A 1,174-nucleotide genomic window follows, 5' to 3' on the forward strand; every position below is an offset into this window, starting at 1 on the left:
AGACCACCAACCAGGACAAGGGACCCCAGAGCACCCTCCTGATAGTGTGCGTCCCGGAGACCATCAACCAGGACAAGGGACCCCAGAGCACCCTCCTGATAGTTCAGGACCAGACAAGACCGTCTCAGTGCACTCTGATGACAAGGCTGCCCTGAAGCCGGCAGCACCTGAACAGGAGGAAACAATACCCCACCACTCTGACCCCGTTTTTCCCCAGCAGGAGGGAGAAGATAAGTCCCCAAACCCTCCTGAAGGTGTGGCACCCAAGGAAGCTGAGGGAGATGATGTGGAGCCCAAAGAGAAGTCTCCGGCCCAAGAAGGGATGCCAGGCCAGCCCTCCACCGAGAACCATGGCGGTCCACCCGCAGGTTCTAGGAGTGGCAAGATGGATGACCTTTTTAAGGAGGGTCCTGAAAGTGCCAGCGCAGAGAGCAGTCACTTCTTTGCATATCTCGTGACTGCGGCCGTTCTAGTCGCTGCTGTCTATATTGCCTATCACAACAAGCGAAAGGTAAGTCAGCCATGGCTTTAGGACACGAGCAACATTTCCTCTGCTCTAAGGTCTTGGTGTGTGGCCCAGTACCCAGGGTTTGTGCGCACTGGGGAGATGGTGACAGACGTCCTTTTTGCTCAGATCTTTGCTAGGGCTCTTTACTCTTGTAGCTCATCACCCACTCCCTCTCCGTGCCTTCTGCTGTCAAGTTCCCGTATTATTCTGGCCTACCCTACAATGGGTTCTCCTCCAGGCACCGTGAACACGGCTCCTTTGCAGCAGCAGAGGGCCTAGGTGCTTGAGAATTGGAGAGTTGAAGTACTCAGAGCCCTGTCTTCCCGTTTCCACTCCTGCCTTGGAGCTTCTGTCCTCTGTCTGCCCTGGGGAAAGGTGTCCCTCAGCAGAGACCGATGTGGAGCCTCAACGAGGAGCACTGGGACTCCCTTCTGCAGGCTAGGGTTTCTGACACTTAGGAGAAAGCCTGAGATCTCCCGGATGCACACACCTTTCCTCTGGAGCAATGTTGCTGAGGGATCTCTCAGTCCCTTCACAACTACTTTGACTATTAAATGATTCCATTTCCTGTTGGGCCCAAAGGTTTAGAAGACTGGCCGTCCGCCTGTAGAGGGATAGAGGTGTTCCTGACTGCACATCTAAGTGACCCCGCTGTTCAGCACTGGG

At 54.9% G+C, this 1,174-nt stretch overlaps 1 protein-coding gene across 1 annotated transcript in view; it reads left to right on the plus strand.

Annotated features, from left to right (window-relative positions):
* Nucleotides 1–1,174, plus strand: part of TGOLN2 (trans-golgi network protein 2) — a 7,015-nt gene that overhangs the window by 1,221 nt on the left and 4,620 nt on the right. Inside the window, exon 3 of the mRNA XM_045283866.1 lies at nt 15–511. Within this exon, the coding sequence (XP_045139801.1) occupies nt 15–511 (497 nt within the window). The remainder of the gene's footprint in view (nt 1–14; nt 512–1,174) is intronic.

This window comes from Echinops telfairi, unplaced genomic scaffold (genome assembly GCF_000313985.2).
Source record: "Echinops telfairi isolate 266 unplaced genomic scaffold, ASM31398v2 ScPeMD7_7467;HRSCAF=8505_1, whole genome shotgun sequence".
Classification (NCBI taxonomy): Eukaryota; Metazoa; Chordata; class Mammalia; order Afrosoricida; family Tenrecidae; genus Echinops; species Echinops telfairi.